Source organism: Mandrillus leucophaeus, unplaced genomic scaffold (assembly GCF_000951045.1).
Source record: "Mandrillus leucophaeus isolate KB7577 unplaced genomic scaffold, Mleu.le_1.0 Scaffold17, whole genome shotgun sequence".
NCBI classification, from domain to species: Eukaryota; Metazoa; Chordata; class Mammalia; order Primates; family Cercopithecidae; genus Mandrillus; species Mandrillus leucophaeus.
In genome coordinates, this window is record NW_012101698.1 from 3,702,425 (window position 1) to 3,724,444 (window position 22,020).

The window sequence follows — 22,020 nt, forward strand, 5'->3', positions numbered from 1 at the left end:
TTGGGCTTCCCACACACTGTCAAGGAGAGCAAGACACTCGTGAGTGGAAATGTGCAAGGGCCTTTCCATCTGAGAAAGAGGGGTAAAAGCATGGGTGGCTGTCACTGCTGCGTAAACTACAAAGATTTAAATGCTTTGCCCTTGTCACCTGCTCATCTCATTCCCAATAGTTGCAGTTCTAAAATAATTTTTTAAATTGTTTACATTACAAAAAACTCTATTTCTAACTAAGGAAATTAGAAATAGAGTTTTTTGAGCCCTGGCTGGTGAATTATATTTAAGCGGTTATCCCAACAAAGGAATTTTCACAATTCCCTGAAATTCATTGAAAGGTCTAGGGGCCAGTCATGGTGGCTCACGCCTGTAATCCCAGCACTTTGGAAGGCCGAAGCAGTTGGATCACCTGAGATCAGGAATCAGCACCATTGCACTCCAGCCTCGGCAACAAAAGCAAAACTCTGTCTCAAAAAATAAAAAAAGAAAAAGAAGAAGAAAGGGCTAGGAACTATAATAATTCATTATCTCTGAAGAAAGAGGAATCTAGAGCAACATTGACTGGAGCTCATATTTTGTAGATGTTGCAGTTAATACGAGGCAGGTTGGGAGTTCTGCACCACTCACAGCAGAAGAGGCTGGGCCTTTGCCTCTGGTTCTTAGAGGGAAAGCAGAGAGCAACAACTCTTACTAATAACGAGAAGCAGCAGTCCCAGCCCACGTCCAGCCTCCTTCTAGGCTTCCGTGGATTAAGATTGTATGTTATCCCTTGACTTGTTCTCCCTGGAGCTTGCTTCTCTTTACACCCAGGGCTCTCTAGCAGGTTCTCTGTATGCACAGGCTCTCCTGATCTGTGGGCAGTGTAGACAGTGGATTCAGCCAGTGCCCTTCAGGCCCCAATAAACAAGACCCTTGGTGACCTTTAGGGAGTCATCACCTAACTGCTTAAGTCTCTCCCTGGCCAGCTGCGGTTCTCCCACATCCCTCCTCCTGGCTCTTGTGTGCTCAGAGGAAGCCGCGCTGGAAGGCTGTGCCTCTAGGACGTTCCCACCCGGAAGTCTGCCTGCACTGGAAAGTGCTCAGCACCCACCTGCTTCACATTCAGGAAGTTTATCTCCAACAGCCTTATTTGTCCACTGCTTCTCATTGTTTAAGGTGTACACTCCTGAAACAAAAGGCAAGAAATGAGCCAAAGGAAAAGTCAAGTCTGCACCCCGAGCAGAGTGAGAAGGCATGCATTTAAGGAGAAGAGTTAAAAAGAAGAAGAAGAAGAAAGGGGGCAGATAGGAAGGGAGAAAGGAGAGAAAATATGAGGTGGAGGGAAAGAGTGCTGTGCTGGAAACTTAAGTGCCTGGACTCCAGTTACGCCCAGCAGAACACACTGTGGTCATGTTGGTCACAGCCAGGCAGCACACGGAGGGCTCGGGGTTCAAATCCTGACTGCGTCTTAGAGGCTGCCTGAATTTGGGCAAGACACTCAACCTGTCTGTGACTCTGTTTCCTTATCAGCAAAGAAAGAATGACAACCTCTATTCTGAGGGGTACTGTGAGGACTAAGTGAGCAAATAAATATGAAGCACTTAGAGCAGTGCCAGGACAGCAGGACTCACTAGGTGAGGGTGACCTGTCGTCATCAGCGTTCCTTCTTTTCCCACATCTCCCGCTGGAGATGGAAATCTGACTCTGAGATAGGTAGGCTGCATGGCATGGCCTCCCCTTAACAAAACAGAAAACTTGAGGCTGACAAAAGTTCGTCTGCCCAAAGGGCCACAGCTACTGACAACAAAATGCTTATTAGAATCTAAATCTCCTGGCTCCAAGGAGAGCAATGACCTTTCTGGCAAATCACCCCAGCACCGCCCGTCATGGAAATGTCAGAGCAGGGGTTGTATGTAGGGCACAGAGAGACAGTTGTCCACGTCTTACCATCTCCTTCTGTGCGCAGCCTGTAGTAGTTCTTACACTGGTAGCGAACCGAGTGCTCCACGTAGCCATTTGCGATCATAGGGGGCTTCAGGAAGCTGTCATCTGCAAAGAGAGAGAAGCAAGAGAGTTTACTATTTGGAAATTGTTCCCAGAGACCTATGAAAAATCAGATGAGGCCGGGCGCAGTGGCTCAAGCCTGTAATCCCAGCACTTTGGGAGGCCGAGGTGGGTGGATCACGAGGTCAGGAGGTCGAGACCATCCTGGCTAACACGGTGAAACCCCATCTCTATTAAAAATACAAAAAAATTAGCTGGGCGTGGTGGCAGGCGCCTGTAGTCCCAGCTACTCGGGAGGCTGAGGCAGGAGAATGTCATGAACCCGGGAGGTGGAGCTTGCAGTGAGCCGAGATCGTGCCACTGTACTCCAGCCTGGGCGACAGAGCAAGACTCCGTCTCAAAAAAAAAAAAAAAAGAAAAATCAGATGAGAGGAAGCTGCTCTGCACATCAATCTCCTTCTGCCCCAAATAGAAGCCAACAGAAGTGCACGCTCCCCTCATTTCTGGCAGGAACCCTAATGTTCCTGGCAGTCCTGAAAGCTCAGAGGTCAGGATAAGAAGGGGAAACTTTCTTCTCTCAAAGAAAGAATGCAGACCCGAGAGAGTAAGAGTGGGATGCGGCAGTGCCAGGAATGCATGCTCCTACCCAACCAAAGACTGACCTGGGATATCCGTGACATCACTGCCTGAGTACAATGCAAAAAGCTGTCGGCCCCAGAGGAGGAGGGAAATGACAGCTCCCAGGTCACTGCAGAGAGAAAACAAGAAGGAGTGGAAAGCTGGTCTCCCTGCTTCACAGCACATGCATGCATCCACACACACATGCATGTACCCACACACGCGCGCACGCGCGCACACACATACACATGCATACACACACACTCCTCCCACTGATCAGCCAGAAAAGAAAATCGATATATGGAAGTGCCAGGACCAAGAAGTTTGCCCCCGCCCCCTCACACACATGCTTTAGCAGCAGCTTCTGAGCATACCATGCTTCCAGCAAGCTCTGTCATGCTGGGAATTCTGCAGAAGCTTCAGAGAGGGATAGAAGGGTACATAGGTAGGAGGGGGCCTCAGTTTCTGACCACAGTCAGGAAAATACATTGGCAGTAATACAGGAGCCCTCCAGGAAAGAGAAACCTCCCTCAGGCACCCCAAAGATACTGGTAATGAAATGTAGATAACTCAAAGATGGGAACACAGGGCTTAGTATGCTATTCCCTCTACTTCTTGAAATTTTCCATAATCAAAGGTTCCTTAAATATATAATTGTTGAAAACAAATGCTTGGTGCCGCAAAGAAGAACTAGCACTGAGACAAAGGACAAAGGGTCTCTCAGCAAGGCAAATATAATTTTGCAGAAGGTTGCTCCTCATAGGTTCGGTCGCCACAAGAGCACCACGAACAAAGGAAAGCAGAGGTTTTTATCTCTAACGCCGCTTGTCCCTGCTACTGTGTCCTGACTTCATGGGCTAGAGTTGGACTGCACAATCCCTAAGTTGAACCCGGTTGGCTAACTTGAAAAGTGCAGGAATGTGACTACACCAGTGGGAAGGTGGGAAGATCAACTTTGCCAGGAGAAGCCGTTGTGATGGGCAGGGTAACTCACAGAGTGGGTAGCAGATGTGGAATGTGGGCTCTATAGATAATGACTGGTGGGAAGGTTGTTTACCAGGGCAGGGGGAACACAGAGAGTAAGGAAGTCTGGCCTTGAAAGCAGGGAGCAAAGGACAAGGAAACTTCAGCAAGCTAAACCTTTGAAGAAGAATTTCTTACTGTGTTTAACAATCCCCCCTTTAAATATTTTATAGTATTTTTTCTTTAAACCCTTTTAACATAGTTTGGCTCTGTTATTCTACTTGGTCTTCTAAAAAAGCTCACTGGAATAGGGAGGAAGATGATTGAGGGAAGTTTTGGGGAGAGCTGTTTCAATAAGCTTTTGTATTAATCCTCAGGCACAGGGTATGACACAGCATCCTACAAGAATAAGCAACCCTATTCTGATGGCAAGAGATATGAGGATTGAGAACATTAGTCCCTTCCATTTGCCGAACCAATTTCCCATTAAATTTGTGAAGGGGTCGTTTAGTCCAGAATTTTTAGCTAGCTCATTTGATAAGGCAGTAAGACCTTGTAGTGCTTTTGTTATGGTCCCTCTCAGAGCAGTATTATTAGGGGTAAAAGTATAGCATTGGGTTCCGATAATGACACAAACTCCACCCTCTTTCGCTAGTATCATGTCTAATGCTATCTTATTTTCCCAGGCCATTTGACTGGTGGGTCCTAATTGTTCAGCTGTCCCTTTAAGAGCATCTCTAGTATAATTAACAAATCGTAGGCCAGGCGCAGTGGCTCATGCCTGTAATCCCAGCACTTCGGGAGGCCGAGGCAGGCAGATCACCTGAGGTCGGGAGTTTGAGACCAGCCTGACCAACATGGAGAAACCCCGTCTCTACTAAAAATACAAAATTAGCCAGGTGTGGCGACGCATGCTTGTAATCCCAGCTACTCAGGAGGGTGAGGCAGGAGAATTGCTTGCACCCAGGAGGCAGAAGTTGTGGTGAGCCTAGATCACGCCATTGCATTCCAGCCTGGGCAACAAGAGCAAAACTCCATCTAAAAAAAAAAAATCGTCGTTGGTTGTAATAAATGTAGTTTATCTAATTCACATTTTTATTTATAGTTAACCACCAGAAGAACGTGGATTCAAATCCTGCAGTTGTCTGATTTGGGGTCTTAAATTCATCTGGCACTCCTCGTGGGACTCCAGTGGAATCTTTATAAATATGGGAGTCAACAGACCCATGAGGGGCCTCTCTTATTTTACAGTGTTTGGTTTCTGTCTTTTCTGGTTGATGGAACGCCGGGGTGAAAGGGATGGCCAATGGAATTAGAGCACAAGTTCTGCTCCAGTTACTCAGCAGAGTGTCCCAATAGCACCACAATACCACCATACATCTGCTCAAGGATGACTAAGGGCAGACTGATGGGTAAGCTCTTGGAAGGACTTAAGCTCACTCCATCCCGTTAAGGCTCCAAGGAGCACCAGTTTTTCTCCCTGTTGTGTGAGAGACGCGAAGTAAAGTTGGCATTGGGAGACGGAAGCTGATGGCCCTCAGGGGCTGACCCTCAGGGTGCTGAGCTTCAGGGAACAGCAGAGAAAGAGCTTGCAATGATTTGTCGCCCCAGGTTGTGTGGTCTTAGAAGAGAACTACCGTACAGCTTATGCCTGGTCAGTTAGAAGACCATCTGAGTGGAAAAGGGACAATCTGGGCCTCTGGTCTACCGTTCGCACAACCATAACAATCGCATCTGTTTAAAGTGCAGATGGAATATTTAATCCATTTTAGCCAAGCATTTGCATCTTGATATCCTGTCTCTAGAGCTATAGTCTGCTTTAAATTTTTTACCTTTACAACCGTTACTTTGGTTGGGTTGTTTTGGAGATGGCAGGAGGACGCTGGGCATTGGGGAGGGCATTGGATTCCAGTTGTTTCCCGTACTCTAGATATGGATTTTTTTTTTATTATTATTGTTAACCAGTGGTTTAGCTAACCTTAGAGATTTTTATGGGATTTTGTTTTGTAACATTTGCTCCTAATCCATACCGTTTGAATATAAAGGGTTCTTGGGCCATTGTTTGGGAATTATCTATAATTAGCAATGAGGGGTTACACTGCAGTGCCTTACAATTTGGTGGGGTGGGACCATGAATTAGTTGGAGTTTCTGTTTTAGTCCCCATAACTTATTTGAAAAAGGGGGCCTGGCTGTCCACCCTCCATACTGAGTGGTTTACACAACATCTGCCCAGTCACCACAGGGACTTTTTAAGGCTCTTTACTTATGCTTGGTTGACTCTTTATGGTATGGACATAGGTATTTATCTACATGAGACAGCTTCCTTTGAGCTTGCTTGTCTCCACACGGGATGACTGAACTAGCATCAGACTGAAGGGTTAAAGGATGGTTAGCCCAAGTTACATTGATGACAAGATGACCTTCTGTTGAAAAGAGAAAATAAACAAGTGATTATTAAGCCCTTTTTAAAGTTAATTTGGTTGGGGTGAGCCCTGGAGTGACGGTTTATGATTCTGGAGGTGGCAGTGCCTTTTTGACTTGGTGTGATGAGTTCGTCCTCTTTCTGCTGTTCACACTGCAGTCTTAGTATTTAGGAGCACCAGGTAGGGTCCTTCCCAAGCTGGTTTGAGTTTCCCTTCCTTCCAACCTTTTAAGAGGATGTGATCTCCAGGCTGACGCTGATGTGCTGGAAACTCCAGGGGTGGCACCTGTGCTAGGAGACCTTTAGTCTTAAGGGAAGAGAAAGTAGAGTATAGACCAAGTATATAATTTTTGAGGAACTGATCTTTTATTTTGAATGTAGGAATGTCAGCAGTGGAGTATAAATAGGGCAATCCATAGAGCTTCTCATAAGGGGAAAGGCGAATATCTCTCCGAGGAGGAGTTCGGATTCTTAACGAGGCAATAGGAAGAGGTTTAGTCCATGGCAATTGAGTGTCTAGAACTAATTTAGTGAAATGACTTTTTAGAGTCTGATTCATCCTTTCCACTCTTCCTGAGGACGAGGGATCCCAAGGGATATGGTATTTCCATTTTATGTCTAGTACCTGGGCTAACTTTTTAATGACATGTGCAGTGAAATGGGTTCCATTATCTGAATCAGTGTTTTCTATTAGTCCAAATCTGGGTACAGTGTTTTCAATTAATGCCTTAACTATATTACTGGTGGTTGCACTTGAGGGTGGGATAGTCTTTACCCAGTGGGTAAAGAGGTCTATTATTACTAATAAGTATTTTAAATGACCAATTGGGGGCATTTCAGTATAATTAATTGAACACTTTGAAATGCTCTTAGACCTGGATCTCTTTCTCCAAGGGGTCGTTTTCTTAGAATCTGCTTATTAGTCTTTTTACATATTAAGCAACTGTCTGTAACTTGTTTGGCTAGAGTGTAAATTCCTATACATCCATAGACCCTGAGAACTGCATCGCACATGGCTTGGGGTCCCCAGTGTGTCCTCAGATGTAGTTGAGACTAGATCTCCCCTAAGGGGCTTGGATAACATTTCTTTTTGGTCTGGTAACAGCCATTTTCCTTCTGGTCTTCTCCGGCTCCTATCTTTATTAATTTTTCTTTTTCAATGGAAGAGAAAATGGGGATTGCAGTAGGGGAAGGAAAACAAGGAGTTAAGTGAAACATAGGCATTTCAGAGGAAACAGCAGCTTGTTTGGCTATCTGGTCTGTTAGGTTATTTCCTCGACTTTCAAAAGAAAGGCTTTTCTGGTGTCCGGGGACATGGACAGTAGCTATTTCTTCTGGAAACTGAAGGTTATCCAGTACTTGGATGATTAACTCCTTATGAACAAGGTCATGACCTTTACAATTAGTGAGGCCTCATTCAGTCCAAATTTTTCCAAATGTATGAGCCACTCCAAAGGCATACTTAGAATCAGTATAGATGGTTCCTTCCTGGTTTTGCAAGTACTTTAAGGCTTGGCTGAGTGCAAACAGTTCACAAGTTTGGGCAGACCAATTATTAGGCAATTTTCTTGACTCTATTCTTATACATAGAGAGGTTCTCCATTGATTACTGAATACCCATTATGTCTTTTTCCCTCAATCACCTGGGAGGAACCATCTATAAATAAGTGACATCCTGTTTTGAAAGGGGTCTTTCCTAGATCTGGCCTGACTTTTGTTTGGTAGTCAGTTAAATCTAGACATAGGTGTTCTCTTTTTAGGTTTGGGTTTTCCGTCAAGAAACCTGCTGGGTTGAGTGAATTATCAGTAGTTGAGGTTAAATCATCTTTTTTTAGTAGAATGGCCACATATTTTAAGATTCTGGAGTCAGTTAGCCACCTTCCTGCTTTTTTATTTAAAATAGGTCTAACTTGGTGGGGTGTGCTTATTGTTCATCTCTCCCCAAAGGTTAATTTTCTACTCTCTTCAACTAATACTGCTGTAGCTGCAACAGATTTGATGCACTGAGGCCATCCACAGGTCACTGGGTCCAACATTTTTGACAGGAAGGCCACGGGCTGCCAGCAGCCTCTGTGCTCTTGGGTAAGCATCCCTAAAGCTACCCCATTATTCACGCTGACAAACAGGTGAAATGGTTTTTCTAGGGAAAGTAAGGCTAGGGCAGGGATAGTTATAAGCCTTTCTTTTAGCTCTTTGACCTGATTGACCTCTTTAGAAGTCCACAGGAGATGGTCAGGTTTTCCCTGGGCAAGTTTTTGGTATAAAAGTTTACTGTTTTGTGCATATGAGTTAATCCATAAGTGTCAGTATCCAACTAACCCTAAAAATTTCCTGAGTTCCTCTTTAGTCTGAGGCAAGGGTAAGGACACAATTCCTTCAGCCCGTTCAGGCCCTATCCTTCACTTGCCTGCACTTATTAAGTGGCCTAAATATTTAACTTCAGGCTCCATATACTGAAGCTTTCCCTTTGAGACCCGTAACCCCTCAAACTGCAGATGGTTAAAAATACATGTAGAGAAGCCAGCTACTTTCTCTATATCCTCACCAGATATGAGAATATCATCGACATATTGAAGCAGGCATAATTGTTTTGGAACAGAAACTTTTTCTAGTACTTGTTCTAAAATTTGACCAAAAAGGTTGGGTGAATCCATGAACGCTTGAGGCAAGACTGTCCATTGATACCATTGTTTTCACCCTGATGGGATCTTCCCACTCAAAGGCAAATATGTCTCGACTATCTTCAGCCAAGGGACATGCCCAAAAGGCATCCTTTAAATCTATTGCAGTAAACCATTAATGATTATATGGAATTTTGCTGAGAATGGTGTAAGGATTGGGACAACGGGATGAGTGGTCTGGACTATTTGATTAATGGCCCTGAGATCTTGCACCAGCCGGTATGACCCATCTGATTTCTTGACAGGCAGTATTGGGGTGTAGTAAGGAGACACACAGGGTTCAAGAAACCCATCATTAATGAGACTTTCAGTTATAGGTTTTAGCCCTAGCATGCCCTCTAAGGGAATGGGGAATTGCTTCCTCCTCACTACTTCCTGGGAGCTGGAGGGAGGCGGTTTAGCTTGATGTGGATTGGGAGAATTGGAAGCTTTCTTTGGTTTTCTTCCCTTGACCAGGCATCAGGATGAATGTATTTCTCATCTGCAGTGGTGAGTAAGTTTAATGAGGTAAGGAATCCCTCTGGGCTAACTTGTAGGCTTATGCCTAACTTTAACATTAAGTCTCTTCCTAACAAACTAGTTCCCGCTTCAGGTATTAACAAGAATTGAACCTGGGTTGTTCAATCTTGGTACTTGACTTCTGTATTTTCTAAGATTCTCGCCTTAAATCCTTCCCCTTTTATCCCAGAGACTGTAAGTTCTTCTGAAGAGCAGGCGGTATTAGATGAGGGGAAACAAACAGAGGAACGGGCCGCCCTGAATCGACCAAAAATGTGATAAGCTCATGTATAGGTCCCACCTCCAAATGTATCAAGGGCTCCTAGTGGGACTCAGGATAAAACAGACAGAGCCCCTGACTTCCCTATTCCTCTTCAAAGGTCATGAGTGGAAGGGCTTTTCTCTCCTTTTCTTATTCGGGACATTCTCTTTTGAAGTGGCCCGTCCTTCCACATTTGTAACACCTATCTTGTCCTTCCCCTCTCTCAGTTTTGGGATTTTTTTGGTGTTGCTTTTCTATGCTCTTTAGGGGGCCTGGAAAATGTAGACTTGGGTCCTCTACCTGAAGGTTTGGATTCTCTAAACTGGGTTTCGGAGGCTTAGGACCTTTTACAGTTTCTGGCTCCCTGGAAGCCTCATTTAGTAGTATATGGGTTTGGAGCCACCTGCTGGAAAGTAGATAACATCAGTTTTGCCTTCTATTTTTGTTTTTCCCTGTCCCTCCTCACATACACCTTTTGAGCTTCTCTGAGAAGTTCGCTTAGAGGTTGGTTTTCCCAGTCCTCCAATTTTTATAACTTTTTTGAAATGTCTGGCCAGCTTTTAGTGACAAAATAGATCTTTAACATCTTTTGCCCAAGGGGATCTACTAAATTCAGACCTGTATATTGCTTCATTTGTTCCTTTAGTCTGTCTAGGAATCTTTTAGGCCCCTTATCTTTCTCCCGTTGTATATCAAATGCTTTAGAGAGCTTTTGAGTTCAGGGTATGGATTCCCTGATTCCTTTTATTATTATTTTCCTTAGGTCCTGCATGTTTTCTCGGTGGGCTGCATTGTTATTGTCCCACTAGGAGTCTTGGGCAGGAAATTTTGGGTCCGCAGTAGGAAGGTTTTGACCGGGAGGGTGTTCACATTCCCAAATTGCCACAGCAGCCCTACAGATCGTGTTTCTTTCCTCCCCTGAAAAGAGGATGCCTAGGATAGACATTTGCTCGACCCAGGTGTTTAACTGCGGTCCTAAGAATTGATCAACTCGATCTGCCACATCATAGGGGTCATTGAGCAGTGGCTTAAGTTCTTTCTTCAGACCTCAGACTTCTGAACTAGTCAAGGGAGCATTTACAAAACCAGTGACTTCCCCTCCTTGTGGTACCCCTTTTAAAGGGAGGAAAGTTATAGCTGACTCCTTAGGTGTGGAAAGAAAAGGGAAGTTCTGAATGTTCTTTTTACACTGCTTTATTTCATGTTGGAGCGTTTTTAAGGAAGGATATTTACGTTGGCAGTGAACAGGCTTTTGGGACGACTGCCCCTGAGAGTCAGGGTTGTAAGCCAGGGGAACATCATGAGTTGGAGAAGAATCTGGGACGGGATCTGGGGCAGTGGCAGCTGCCTGAGGAGTGGGGGTGGTTAGGATTAGGGGCAATAAGTGGAGGAAGACAGTCTAAGGGATCGCATGTGCTGACTTTAGGTGTGGGAGTCGGCGTGTCTGACTTCTCAATTTGAGATGCCGTATTGGGTTCCTCCCTAGTTGTCTTTAAGGGAAAGACGAAGACAGGTCCCTGCCTCCAACAATGAGCATAGTCTAGTTCTTCTTGAGAAACCGGACTTTTATCATTAACATATTGGATTAGGAGTTGACACATTACATCCTCATTTGACCCATACGTTGGCCAGAAGATTGAGGGTTTGAGGATGGAACCTTGGGTCCAAATGAAGCAGCAATATTTTATAATTTGCTGCTTCTTCTTAGGCTTAGTCCTCTCATTATCTTTCCAATATTTTAACATGAAACCTAGGGGACTATGAGGGGGTATATCCTTGTTACTACTTTTATCCTTCTTACTCTCCATCTTTCTTGGGGTATTTCCTATATTGGGTCTTAGCTAGGCCCAATCCCTCATATTAGGGATTTCTTGCCTACTAGAGGCTTGCTGTGGCTCCGTCCCTCATATTAGGGATTTTTTTTTTTTTTTCTATCTGGAGCTTTCTGTGGCTCAATCCCTCGTATTAGGGATTTCTTGCCTATCTTTTAGCCCCACCTCGTGGAGGCTCTTCACACTCTTCTCCTTTCACTTCATCCACTCTGCCCGCTTTCCTCCTGGGAATATTTCAAGGCCCGCTTAGCACTGGCAGGACTATAACCCCAACCTCAGGATCCTTCCGAGAAGGCTAAGCCATATGAGGCAACCGCGGATCCGAAGATTGGATTCATTCACTCCGCACAGCAGTAGCGCTTGTTACCATTCATGGACTTTCAACCACCAGAATGTAATGACCACCAAGGAAGTACTTTGTCACTCCTGTGACATTTGTTACCTTGGTCTGCGCACAGAGTTACCTGGTCGCCATGGTGTTGCAAGCCTTTTTCTCCCCGCGTTGTTGAGAGTCAGGTTATTCATCACACAGGGTGGGTCTCAATTCCTTACTCGTGAGGCCACTGCAACAAGGCAGCAGGACACGTCTCCTCAGGAGAGGTGATCAAAGACCCTTTCCCAGAGAAGAATGTTTTCACCATATGGACCACCAAATGTGTTGGAAACAAATGCTCGGTGCTGCCAAGAAGAACTAGCACTGAGACAAAGGACAAAAGGTCTCTCAGCAAGGCAAATTTACTTTTGCAGAAGAGTTCCTGATGAGTCCAGTTGCCACAAGAGCACCCCGAACAAAGGAAAGCAGAGGTCTTTATCTCTAACGCAGCTTGTCCCTGCTAGGGGCCTGGAAAATGTAGACTTGGGTCCTCTACCTGAAGGTTTGGATTCTCTAAACTGGGTTTCGGAGGCTTAGGACCTTTTACAGTTTCTGGCTCCCTGGAAGCCTCATTTAGTAGTATATGGGTTTGGAGCCACCTGCTGGAAAGTAGATAACATCAGTTTTGCCTTCTATTTTTGTTTTTCCCTGTCCCTCCTCACATACACCTTTTGAGCTTCTCTGAGAAGTTCGCTTAGAGGTTGGTTTTCCCAGTCCTCCAATTTTTATAACTTTTTTGAAATGTCTGGCCAGCTTTTAGTGACAAAATAGATCTTTAACATCTTTTGCCCAAGGGGATCTACTAAATTCAGACCTGTATATTGCTTCATTTGTTCCTTTAGTCTGTCTAGGAATCTTTTAGGCCCCTTATCTTTCTCCCGTTGTATATCAAATGCTTTAGAGAGCTTTTGAGTTCAGGGTATGGATTCCCTGATTCCTTTTATTATTATTTTCCTTAGGTCCTGCATGTTTTCTCGGTGGGCTGCATTGTTATTGTCCCACTAGGAGTCTTGGGCAGGAAATTTTGGGTCCGCAGTAGGAAGGTTTTGACCGGGAGGGTGTTCACATTCCCAAATTGCCACAGCAGCCCTACAGATCGTGTTTCTTTCCTCCCCTGAAAAGAGGATGCCTAGGATAGACATTTGCTCGACCCAGGTGTTTAACTGCGGTCCTAAGAATTGATCAACTCGATCTGCCACATCATAGGGGTCATTGAGCAGTGGCTTAAGTTCTTTCTTCAGACCTCAGACTTCTGAACTAGTCAAGGGAGCATTTACAAAACCAGTGACTTCCCCTCCTTGTGGTACCCCTTTTAAAGGGAGGAAAGTTATAGCTGACTCCTTAGGTGTGGAAAGAAAAGGGAAGTTCTGAATGTTCTTTTTACACTGCTTTATTTCATGTTGGAGCGTTTTTAAGGAAGGATATTTACGTTGGCAGTGAACAGGCTTTTGGGACGACTGCCCCTGAGAGTCAGGGTTGTAAGCCAGGGGAACATCATGAGTTGGAGAAGAATCTGGGACGGGATCTGGGGCAGTGGCAGCTGCCTGAGGAGTGGGGGTGGTTAGGATTAGGGGCAATAAGTGGAGGAAGACAGTCTAAGGGATCGCATGTGCTGACTTTAGGTGTGGGAGTCGGCGTGTCTGACTTCTCAATTTGAGATGCCGTATTGGGTTCCTCCCTAGTTGTCTTTAAGGGAAAGACGAAGACAGGTCCCTGCCTCCAACAATGAGCATAGTCTAGTTCTTCTTGAGAAACCGGACTTTTATCATTAACATATTGGATTAGGAGTTGACACATTACATCCTCATTTGACCCATACGTTGGCCAGAAGATTGAGGGTTTGAGGATGGAACCTTGGGTCCAAATGAAGCAGCAATATTTTATAATTTGCTGCTTCTTCTTAGGCTTAGTCCTCTCATTATCTTTCCAATATTTTAACATGAAACCTAGGGGACTATGAGGGGGTATATCCTTGTTACTACTTTTATCCTTCTTACTCTCCATCTTTCTTGGGGTATTTCCTATATTGGGTCTTAGCTAGGCCCAATCCCTCATATTAGGGATTTCTTGCCTACTAGAGGCTTGCTGTGGCTCCGTCCCTCATATTAGGGATTTTTTTTTTTTTTTTCTATCTGGAGCTTTCTGTGGCTCAATCCCTCGTATTAGGGATTTCTTGCCTATCTTTTAGCCCCACCTCGTGGAGGCTCTTCACACTCTTCTCCTTTCACTTCATCCACTCTGCCCGCTTTCCTCCTGGGAATATTTCAAGGCCCGCTTAGCACTGGCAGGACTATAACCCCAACCTCAGGATCCTTCCGAGAAGGCTAAGCCATATGAGGCAACCGCGGATCCGAAGATTGGATTCATTCACTCCGCACAGCAGTAGCGCTTGTTACCATTCATGGACTTTCAACCACCAGAATGTAATGACCACCAAGGAAGTACTTTGTCACTCCTGTGACATTTGTTACCTTGGTCTGCGCACAGAGTTACCTGGTCGCCATGGTGTTGCAAGCCTTTTTCTCCCCGCGTTGTTGAGAGTCAGGTTATTCATCACACAGGGTGGGTCTCAATTCCTTACTCGTGAGGCCACTGCAACAAGGCAGCAGGACACGTCTCCTCAGGAGAGGTGATCAAAGACCCTTTCCCAGAGAAGAATGTTTTCACCATATGGACCACCAAATGTGTTGGAAACAAATGCTCGGTGCTGCCAAGAAGAACTAGCACTGAGACAAAGGACAAAAGGTCTCTCAGCAAGGCAAATTTACTTTTGCAGAAGAGTTCCTGATGAGTCCAGTTGCCACAAGAGCACCCCGAACAAAGGAAAGCAGAGGTCTTTATCTCTAACGCAGCTTGTCCCTGCTACTGTGTCCTGCCTCCATTGACTGGAGTTGTACCGCACGATCTAAGCTGAACCCGGTTGGCTAACTTGAAAAGTGCAGGAATGCGGTTACACTGTTGGGAAGGCAGGAAGATCAGTTTTGGTGGGAGAAGCCGTTCCCATGAGAGGGGTAATTCACAGAGTGGGTAGCAGATGTGGAATGTGGGCTATCTAGATAAGGATTGGCAGGAAGGTTGTTTACCAGGGTAGGGGGAACACAGAGAGTAAGGAAGTCTGGCCCTGAAAGCAGGGAACAAAGGACAAGGAAACTTAAGCAGGCTAAACTTTTGAAGAAGAATTTCTTACTGTACTTAACAATAATTTTAAACACTTACGTGGTTATTTCTAGTATTTCATGATAATTCACCTTTAGGAAATGGTATCTCAAACCCCAAAATGCCAGAAGGTTACCTGGAAGAGCACTGGTGTCTGAAAGCAGGACTGTAGCCGTGGGCATTGACGCACAGGCGCCGTCTGCCAGTTCATCTCTTACTAACAGATGCCAACTGTTCAGGCACTATTTGCTTCTATTAAAATAGTGTCTAGGCAGGGCGCGGTGGCTCACGCCTGTAATCGCAGTACTTTGGAAGCCCAAGACAGGCGGATCATGAGATCAAGAGATTGAGATCATCTTGGCCAACATGGTGGAACCTCATCTCTACTAAAAATACAAAAATTAGCTGGGCATGGCCGGGCACAGTAGCTCACGCCTGTAATCCCAGCACTTTGGGAGGCTGAGGCAGGCAGATCACAAGCTCAGGAGATCGAGACCATACTGGTTAACACAGTGAAACCCCATCTCTACTAAAAATACAAAAAATTAGCCGGGAGTGGTGGTGGGCACCTGTAGTCCCAGCTACTTGGGAGGCTGAGGCAGGAGAATGGCGTAAACCCAGGAGGCGGAGCGTGCAGTGAGCTGAGATCACGCCACTGCACTCCAGCCTGGGTGATGCAGTGAGACTCCGTCTCAAAAAATAAATGAATAAATAAATAAAATAAAAATTAGCTGGGCATGGTGGCACACGCCTGTAGTCCTAGCTACTCGGGAGGCTGAAGCAGGAGAATTGCTTGAACCGCGGAGGTGGAGGTTGCAATGAGCTGAGATCGTGCCACTGCACTCCATCCGGGTAACAGAGGGAGAATCCTTCTCTAAAAAAAAAAGTTTCTAGTCTTATTATTTCAACATTTCAAAAAGTCTTTGTATTGTTTAAGATCTAAGTGTCTTAATTAGATGTATCCCAGGTACTAGCGTATATCCCAGGTACTAGTCAATTAACTGTGTCATTCAAATGTGTTGCTACTAGTGTTTCTAATTATACATTTTTAAAGAGAAAAATGTCTGCTAATAAATATATTCAGAATGCCAGGAAGCCTACCACAGGAGCTGATGACATCCCTTACAAAGACAAAAATGTAACCTCAAGGAAAAAGACACTCCTGAGAGTAAATCTCATCTCCTGGGAAAGACAGCGCTGTCTTCTATGGATGCAGAAAAGGAGAAGATTTAACACACTAAGCCCTTTAGTTCACTATAGTTTAGCCCATTTGCCCGTTTCTTTGTTCTATTTCTGCTTCTCTACCGATGTACGCAAAGAAGACTGAAATAAAGAACCAGAGGAAAGCTTTGCAGGAGAGAACGCTGTGGACCCACCTCATCTTGGTTGGTCTTGCCTCTGGAAGAGCAGTGCTGTGGGCATCTCCTGGTCTTTTTATGCTGCCACCAGCTCACCTCTCCCCCTTCTCCATTTCGTAATTCCTGTGTCTACATAACTTTGGCCCTGACAAGGTCACTGTCTTTTCCAGTAACAAAACCACAAACATTACCCCTATTAAGAGTTGAGCTCTTGATTCACACTTGATTTTCCTGTGGTGTTCTTTTTTTTTTGTTTTTGTCTTTTTTCTTTTTTTTTTTTTGAGACACAGTTTCGCTCTTGTTGCCCAGGCTGGAGTACAACAGCGTGCTCTCAGCTCACCACAACTTCCACCTCTGAGGTTCAAGCAATTCTCCTGCCTCAGCCTCCCGAGTAGCTTGGATTACAGGCATATGCCACCATGTCTGGCTAATTTTTTGTATTTTTAGTAAAGACGAGGTTTCTCCATGTTGCTCTGACTGGTCTCAAACTCCCAACCTGAAGTGATCCGCCTGCCTCAGCCTACCAAAGTGTTGGGATTACAGGCGTGAGACACCGAGCCCAGAACCCTCCTGAGAGCTTTTGATCATCTTTCTCTCAAGTCCTGATTTGTATTTTTGATCCTATCTTAGTTGCTTTCCATTCCACAAGTATTTATTAAGTGCCTGCTGTGTGCCGTATCCTATGCTCACAGCTACATAAGTACAGATGGCTCCTTAGAGGAGGCAGTGTCTGCATGTTGAAGGAGAGTAGGAGGTGTTTATACAGCAAGGGGAAGGGAATTTCAGCAGAGGGGCCCCAAGAAAATAAAACCCAGGGGCTGGAGACGGCCAGGTGTGTCAGGGAACAACATGGAGTTTGGTGTTGCAGAAGCCCACAGGCTGAGGCCAGGAGGTGGTGCTGGGGAGGAAGGCAGAGAAGATGAGCCATCAAGAGAATGCCACAGCTTTTCTCTTACTGTTATTTTACCAGAGCCACTTACTGAATACGATCAGACAATTCTTTAAGAAAACTGGGGAATAGCTTGTTCTTCCAAGAAACTTGGTGCTGAAGAGAACTACAAGAGGAAAAGGTGTAAGTGACTGTGTTCTGAGAGGCTTTTTTTTAAGACGTATATTATTTTCCAGTTTGTGGCTATTATGTCTTTCACAGGTTCTAGAATATAGGTGTGTGTCTTATTGGCCTACTAGCGCTAACCTGTTGAAGTTTATTGATGAATCTGCAGGGCGCCTGTGAGGAGAGCTTCAGAGAGATGGCCAGACCCTGGTGAGAGAGAGTGACATCAGTGTCGTTTTACACCCTGCAAAGGAGGGGCCGTATTTTGGCATAAGAAGAAGGCACATTGGTGATTGGTGGTATTGAAGGCTTATAGCAAGAAAAAATTCATTAGAACAGCTTCTGTTTATCAGAGCTCCAGAACCTTTCTTCTGGGAGACCCTTGATAGCGTGACCTGCAATCAGGAGAGGAGGCTCAGCCAGCTTGCATTTGATTCCTGGCGAAGGGTGGGTTTGTTCCAAGTAGGAAAAGCAGCTTGTACTGAGGCAGGGACTCTACCTCCCACTCTTTACAGAGTCCCGGAAGGTTATTGCTGATAGGGACATTACTCTGGCTCAAGTCCTTCATGGAAGAGACCAGGAACTGATGGCCAGGAAGCCTAAATTACCTAGCAAATGTTTGGGCCAAGCTGTGATTTGGACCCAGCACATCCAGAGATCCTGCCTTTACATCATCGTCTTTTGTTTTCTGGAGTGCTGGTAGCTTAGATCCCAAACTCTGAAGTACTGTCTGTGTCAAAACACTTTCTCCCCATCCCACTTTGAACTAGCCTCTTCTCACCAGGCCACGCCTTTTCTCCTAATTCACTTTGAAGAGGCAACAGCATGCAGTGAAAAGAGCTCTGAGTTTGTATCAAACAGGGCTGGGTTCAAAGTTCTGCTTCAGTGTTTCATGGCTGTGTAACCTTAAGCAACTCACTTACCATCTCTGAGTCTCTGTTTCCTTCTCTGTAAAACAAGGACAACAGTTGCCTTTCTGGGGCCTAGCATTCAGTAGGCACTCAGTCAGTGAGCATGATTCCCTAAGGTGGAAGAGTTTGTATCACCTTCGGGGTTTCCAGTGGGTTTGGGGTGTTCTCTTCCATAATCCCAGTAGACTCTATACCTTCTGGCTACCCTGGACCATAAAGGAGTGAATAAAAAAGACTCAAGATTGTCAAAAGAAAGCTCTTTATTGATTGACTCAGCAACGCAGGGCTGGCACCCATCAGCTTCAAACCACATCTCATCCCGTCCACTCTTGTCCATTCCCGTCCACTTTGTCCTCTTCCAGGCTGGAATCTTGCTTTCAGGCAAGGGCTTCTGGCCAGCTTTGCATTAGTTCTCGGCTATGGTTTTCTGAACCCAGTCCTGGATGGAAGTCACCTTCACATACACACCATACTCAGCCACACCACAGCTCTTATCAAAGCTTAGGATCCCAGCCGCGTACCAGGTGTCCTTCTCCAGGTCATGAACGGCAAAGGCACTGCCCGCATCGCCATAGCAGGTGTCTTCCTGGTACTTAGACATGCCGGCACAGAAGGTGTGTTCATTCAGTATGGGCTGCACCCCTACAGGGCTCTTTGGTGTCTTCTTTTCGGGGACTGTGCTGCCTTCATAGTGCTTTATGCAATTGTATTGGTCAGCCACAGGCAGCATGACATACTTCAGATGGTCAGTAAAGTTAAAATTGGCATTTCGCCCCCAGCCAGACACGTAACCCACACGCCCTACTTCTCCATAATCCTTTGAAGGTAGGCAGATGGGCATCACTCTCTCATTAACAGGCACCTTCTGTTTGAGTTTGATGAGCCCAATATCTACCTGGGAGTAGTTAGGGTGTAGAACCACCTTCTCAATCTCTACAAGCTGCTTTTTCCCCACATAGAGTGTTAAAGTAGGGGCAATGTCTTTCGCTGTTGCATTTTCTGAATGGTTCAGGAAGAGATTTTTAGCCGTGGTCAGCAGCCATTGTTCATTGATCAGCGTGGCCCCTGTGGTGAGATTATGGCGGGAAACCATCTTAGCCTGCCAGGGAAAGCTGCCTTTGGCATCCAGGTGTCCACCCAGGATCCGCTGCACTGCGTCTGCCGGATTCTTGGGCTTCCCACACACTGTCAAGGAGAGCAAGACACTCGTGAGTGGAAATGTGCAAGGGCCTTTCCATCTGAGAAAGAGGGGTAAAAGCATGGGCGGCTGTCACTGCTGCGTAAACTAGAAAGAATTAAATGCTTTGCCCTTACTGCCTGCTCATCTCATTCCCAATAGTTGCAGTTTTAAAATAATTCTGTTTTTTTAATTGTTTACATTACAAAAAGCTCTATTTCCTACTTTTCTAACAAAGGAAATGGGAAATACTGAGATTTTTGAGCCCTGGCTGGTGAACTGTATTATATTTAAACAATTATCCCAACAAAGGAATTTCCACAATTCCCTGAAATTCATTGAAAGGGCTAGGAGCTACAATAATTCATTCTCTCTGAAGAAAGAAGAATCTAGAGCATCATTGACTGGAGCTCAGATTTTGTAGATAGTGCAGTTATTATGAGGCAGGTTGGGAGTTCCACACCAGTAAGAGCCGAAGAGGCTGAGCCTTTGCCTCTGGTTCCGAGAAGGAAAGGAGAGAACAACAGCTCCTGCTAATAACGAGAAGCAGCAGTCCCAGCCCACGTCCATTTTTAGGCTTCCGTGGATTAAGATTGTATGTCATCCCTTGACTTGTTCTCCCTGGAGCTTGCTTCTCTTTAGACCCAGGGCTCTCTAGCAGGTTCTCTGTATGCACAGGCTCTCCTGATCTGTGGGCAGTGTAGACAGTGGATTCAGCCAGTGCCCTTCAGGCCCCAATAAACAAGACCCTTGGTGACCTTTAGGGAGTCATCACCTAACTGCTTAAGTCTCTCCCTGGCCAGCTGCGGTTCTCCCACATCCCTCCTCCTGGCTCTTGTGTGCTCAGAGGAAGCCGCGCTGGAAGGCTGTGCCTCTAGGACGTTCCCACCCGGAAGTCTGCCTGCACTGGAAAGTGCTCAGCACCCACCTGCTTCACATTCAGGAAGTTTATCTCCAACAGCCTTATTTGTCCACTGCTTCTCATTGTTTAAGGTGTACACTCCTGAAACAAAAGGCAAGAAATGAGCCAAAGGAAAAGTCAAGTCTGCACCCCGAGCAGAGTGAGAAGGCATTTAAAGAGAAGAATTAAAAGGAAGAGGAAAAGGGGACAAATAGGAAGGGGAAAAGGAGAGAGAATATGAGGTGGAGGGAAAGAGTGCTGTGCTGGAAACCAAGTGCCTGGACTCCAGTTACGCCCAGCAGAACACACTGTGGTCATGTTGGTCACAGCCAGGCAGTACACGGAGGGCTCGGGGTTCAAATCCTGACTGTGTCTTACAGGCTGCCTGAATTTGGGCAAGAGACTCAACCTGTCTGTGCCTCTGTTTCCTTATCAGCAAAGTGAGAACAGTGACCTCTATTCAGAGGGATATTGTGAGGACTAAGTGAGCAAATAAATATGAAGCACTTAGAGCAGTGCCAGGACAGCAGGACTCACTAGGTGAGGGTGACCTGTCGTCATCAGCGTTCCTTCTTTTCCCACATCTCCCGCTGGAGATGGAAATCTGACTCTGAGATAGGTAGGCTGCATGGCATGGCCTCCCCTTAACAAAACAGAAAACTTGAGGCTGACAAAAGTTCGTCTGCCCAAAGGGCCACAGCTACTGACAACAAAATGCTTATTAGAATCTAAATCTCCTGGCTCCAAGGAGAGCAATGACCTTTCTGGCAAATCACCCCAGCACCGCCCATAGGGCATAGAGACAGTTGTCCACGTCTTACCATCTCCTTCTGTGCGCAGCCTGTAGTAGTTCTTACACTGGTAGCGAACCGAGTGCTCCACGTAGCCATTTGCGATCATGGGGGGCTTTGGGCAGCCGTCATCTGCAAAGAGAGAGAAGCAAGAGAGTTTACTATTTGGAAATTGTTCCCAGTGAACCATGAAAAGTCAGATGAGTGGAAGCTGCTCTGCACATCAATCTCCTTCCACCCTGAATAGAAGCCAATGGAAGCACAAGCTCCCCTCATTTCTGGCAGGAACCCCAATGTTCTTCACGGTCCTGAAAGCCCAGAGGTCAAGATAAGAAGGGGCAGCTGGGTGTTCTCAGAGAGAGAGTGCAGACCCGAGAGGGTCAGAGGGGGATGCGGCGGCGCCCGGGATGCACGCTGCTACCCAACCAAAGACTGACCTGCGATATCCGTGACATCGTTGCCTGAGTCCACTGCAAAAAGCTGTCCCCAGAGCAGGAGGGCAACAACAGCTCCCAGAGCACTGCAGAGAGAAGACAGGAAGGAGTGGAAAGCTGGTCTCCCTGCTTCACAGCACATGCATGCATCCACACACACCCATGTGTGTACCCACACACACGCACACATGCCTACACACACACTCCTCCCACTTAGCAGCCAGAAAGAAAATCGATATATGGATGTGCTAGCACCAAGAAGTTACCCCCACCCCCGCAGACACATGCTTTAGCAGCTTCTGAGCGTGCCAAGCTTCCAGCAAGCTCTGTCCTGCTGGGATTTCTGCAGAAGCTTCAGAGAGGGATAGGAAGGCACGTGGGTGTGGGCGAGTAGGGGCTCAGTTTCTGGCTGCGTTCAGGAAAGTACATTGGCAATAATAGAGGAGCCCTCCAGGAAAGAGAAACCTCCCTCAGGCACACCAAAGATACTGGTAATAAAATGTAGATAACTCAGAGATGGGAACTTAGGACTTTTTATGCTATTCCTCTACTTCTTGATATTTTCCATAATAAAAGTTTCCTTAAATACACAATTTTTTTTTTTTTTTTTT

General features: G+C 45.8%; 2 protein-coding genes across 5 annotated transcripts in view; both read right to left on the reverse strand.

The window, feature by feature from the left end:
- The window catches only part of LOC105537252 (haptoglobin-related protein-like), an 18,417-nt gene extending 2,232 nt beyond the window's left edge, over window positions 1-16,185 (reverse strand). Inside the window, exons 1-5 of the mRNA XM_011976816.1 lie at window positions 16,160-16,185; window positions 2,640-2,725; window positions 1,921-2,022; window positions 1,085-1,159; window positions 7-16 (exon numbers count right to left, since the gene is read on the reverse strand). Of these exons, the coding sequence (XP_011832206.1) occupies window positions 7-16; window positions 1,085-1,159; window positions 1,921-2,022; window positions 2,640-2,725; window positions 16,160-16,164 (278 nt within the window). The 5' untranslated portion in view covers window positions 16,165-16,185. The remainder of the gene's footprint in view (window positions 1-6; window positions 17-1,084; window positions 1,160-1,920; window positions 2,023-2,639; window positions 2,726-16,159) is intronic.
- Window positions 16,186-18,350: 2,165 nt separating this feature from the next.
- Window positions 18,351-22,020, reverse strand: part of HP (haptoglobin) — a 6,489-nt gene continuing 2,819 nt past the window's right edge. The window contains exons 2-5 of one of the 4 annotated variants that reach the window (XM_011976711.1): window positions 21,402-21,495; window positions 21,006-21,107; window positions 20,212-20,286; window positions 18,351-19,291 (exon numbers count right to left, since the gene is read on the reverse strand). In XM_011976711.1, coding sequence (XP_011832101.1) covers window positions 18,513-19,291; window positions 20,212-20,286; window positions 21,006-21,084 — 933 coding nt within the window. In that variant the 5' untranslated portion in view covers window positions 21,085-21,107; window positions 21,402-21,495 and the 3' untranslated portion in view covers window positions 18,351-18,512. The remainder of the gene's footprint in view (window positions 19,292-20,211; window positions 20,287-21,005; window positions 21,108-21,401; window positions 21,496-22,020) is intronic. The other 3 variants (XM_011976712.1, XM_011976710.1, XM_011976713.1) reach the window with 3 other exon arrangements.